General features: G+C 39.7%; 1 protein-coding gene across 1 annotated transcript in view; it reads left to right on the top strand.

The window, feature by feature from the left end:
* The first annotated feature begins 354 nt into the window (after nt 1-354).
* The window catches only part of LOC113686619 (uncharacterized), a 5,119-nt gene continuing 2,858 nt past the window's right edge, over nt 355-2,615 (top strand). Inside the window, exon 1 of the mRNA XM_027204258.2 lies at nt 355-1,181. Coding sequence (XP_027060059.2) covers nt 719-1,181 — 463 coding nt within the window. The 5' untranslated portion in view covers nt 355-718. The remainder of the gene's footprint in view (nt 1,182-2,615) is intronic.

The raw sequence follows: 2,615 nt of genomic DNA, 5'->3' as shown, positions 1-2,615 counted from the left end.
GTAAGAAAACTAGAAATGGATAACTCGCTAAAGTGGCCTTGTTCCACAAAGAAAGTTAAATCGCAAATTATCTTTGGATTTTTAATAAGTTATTTGAGGAGACATTGATCTAATCAAAATTTTTACCTGTGTTTTAGATTAACAAGACCTTTTCAATAAGGATTTATTTGAAAAAAATTACTGTTCAAAATATGTTTTTGGATTTCAATGCCCCTATCAGTTGGCAAAAGAGTTAGCAAGATTAGATTGGTTCATCTTTGCTAAACAAGCGGGAGACTGGTTCAAGTTAGAATCGATAACGAGTTGATACTTGCACTGACGATTGATCTTTCGTGGTAGCAATCTCTATTTACCACAAACGGTAGGTGGCAACGTCGATTGTTATTGTCAACACAAGCCAATAATGAAGGTTTCACACTATAATTTTGACACAAATGGCTCTCCATACAATTCTTCATTTTCTTTCGTTCTCCAACGTTGTCTACTCCGACAAAATTTTAACTTCTAAGTAGAAAATATCAGTATTACGTAAAACAGCTGTCTTCTGGTGAAGTACAGTCATATCCTTGTATTGAATACAATGATTTGTGAGTGCGTATTCGACTGTGAACTGCATAAATTAACAAAAATTCTTGGCGAAAACATTGTCATCCATGCCAACGGCGCTCGATATGTAGTGAACAAGTTTGCTAAACTTGAACAATTCTCCGTCTAAATAATGACCGAAACGTCGCCACATGAAGTTGCTAACAGCAAAGAAAGTTTCCGAAACATAGCCTGCTTCTTTGTGTTTGGAATACTGTCGTTAATCTACGATGAGACTTCTCTCGCGGCGGCCGAAGATGTGTTGTCGGGCAGTAAGATTCCCACTACAGTTGTTATAATTGCCATCGCCGTACCGGTTCTCGGTGTAAAAATCATCGCGCCGTGGTTTCTCCAGAGGTGTCCATACTTGGTCAAGGCCTGCCTGGTTGTGTTGCTTCTTTTTGCGGGATTAATCGTGGTTGTAACGGCTTACGATGTTCACTTGAGGTTGTTCGGCATTAGCGTCATCGAATCGGGAGTCAGTTTGAGCGAAATAACTTTCTTGGCCATGACTGCCTGCTATGGCGAGATGACAGTCAGTGCATTTGTAGCGGGGATCGGCGTGGCCTCGTTATTGGGACCATTTTACTACACAGGTTTGACCCTACTAGTAAGATCTTAATTTTATTGACGCGGAATTTTGAAAACTAACACATACTTAATCATTATCGTAAAATATGTAGAGGTTATTTACTATTCTGAGTAACACTTTGTGGTCGCTTCGGATGTGAATCGCAGCGTTTCGACTGCATTCTGCCAGTCTTCTTCAGGGGAATGTCTTCAAACCGAGCGGCGGGAGACGATTAAGATTAAGATGCTAAAGATCAGAAGAGGCGTAGATTTATATTTCTTGTTCGCTAAGAAGTATTTTTTTTGTTCGGAAAGTTTTCTCGAATTCTGTGTTTCTGAAAAGAACTGAGATGATACGACTCAACCTTCCAGTAACTGAAGTGAAAAACTGACATCCTGACTGAATATTATTAGACGTTTTGATATGTAGTACCACTGGGTAATTTCACGAGTTGTGCCGTATTTTGACGAGCCCTAAGGGGTCGAGTCAAATTACAAACAACGAATAAATTAGAGAAAGATGTTTTTTTTTTAATGCAAATTCATGCCCGGCACGAGAAGAAATTTCTAGCGATGACGGAGGCGGACCACTTCTATTGATCATGAAAGATCAAGAAACTTTGAGATTTTTATTTAAAAAGATAAGTTTGTGGCCCAAAGGGATCATAAAATCAAACTTTTTTTAGGCAGATTCTTATGCTTTACTTTTTATGCAGAAATTCATTTGTTATGATTCTAGTGATTTGTCGAAAATTCTGGTGGTTTTCAATACTGAATCTGATCTGTTTGAGTAAGACTTACAAAGCTAGCCGGGCCTAATCTTGCCCAGTCGTTCAAAGGGGAGATAACGCTGTCAAGCGGATAGCCTTCGAAACAACAGGGCCCTGATCTGTTACGGAGTATGAACTTCAGAGACATTTGCTATAGAACGGGACATCACATCTTCAAAATATCAGCAGTTATGCGTCTGTAAAAAAATGCTTTTGTGGTAAGTGGGCAACTGTAAGAGGTGGTTGTCGTACGAGAACGCGGTAACAGGAACCATTGGCAGAAATATTGGACAAGATGGCGGCGGCGCTTGCGCATTTCGTCCATAATGGCGTCCAAATAATATAAGAAACTGTATGGAACTTTGTAAATTTCTAAAGTATAACAATCAGGAGCTCATGGTCCCGTCTGCTCTCGATCGAGACATATTCAGTACTGATTCTGCTATTCATCAAACCTCACAGTGACTTGATAAATATAAACCACTTACTTCCCGAGCCAGTTCTTTTGTCATTGTTCATTGACCTAAGTCGCCATACAGTTCTTCAAAATCCGTCGTTCTCCATCCCAAACACTCGCTTATCACGGGAAAGTGTATCAATGAAGTCAACTGCTCTCGATCGAATTGACTGCTACTGAGTTCGAAGCGTCCAAATATCCTGTAAAATTGCCATTTCCTCCCATCGAAAAAC

This window comes from Pocillopora damicornis, chromosome 5 (genome assembly GCF_964200805.1).
Source record: "Pocillopora damicornis chromosome 5, jaPocDami1.2, whole genome shotgun sequence".
Lineage (NCBI taxonomy): Eukaryota > Metazoa > Cnidaria > Anthozoa > Scleractinia > Pocilloporidae > Pocillopora > Pocillopora damicornis.
Note: the sequence above shows the minus strand (reverse complement) of the source record. Positions and strands in the feature narration are given on the sequence as shown.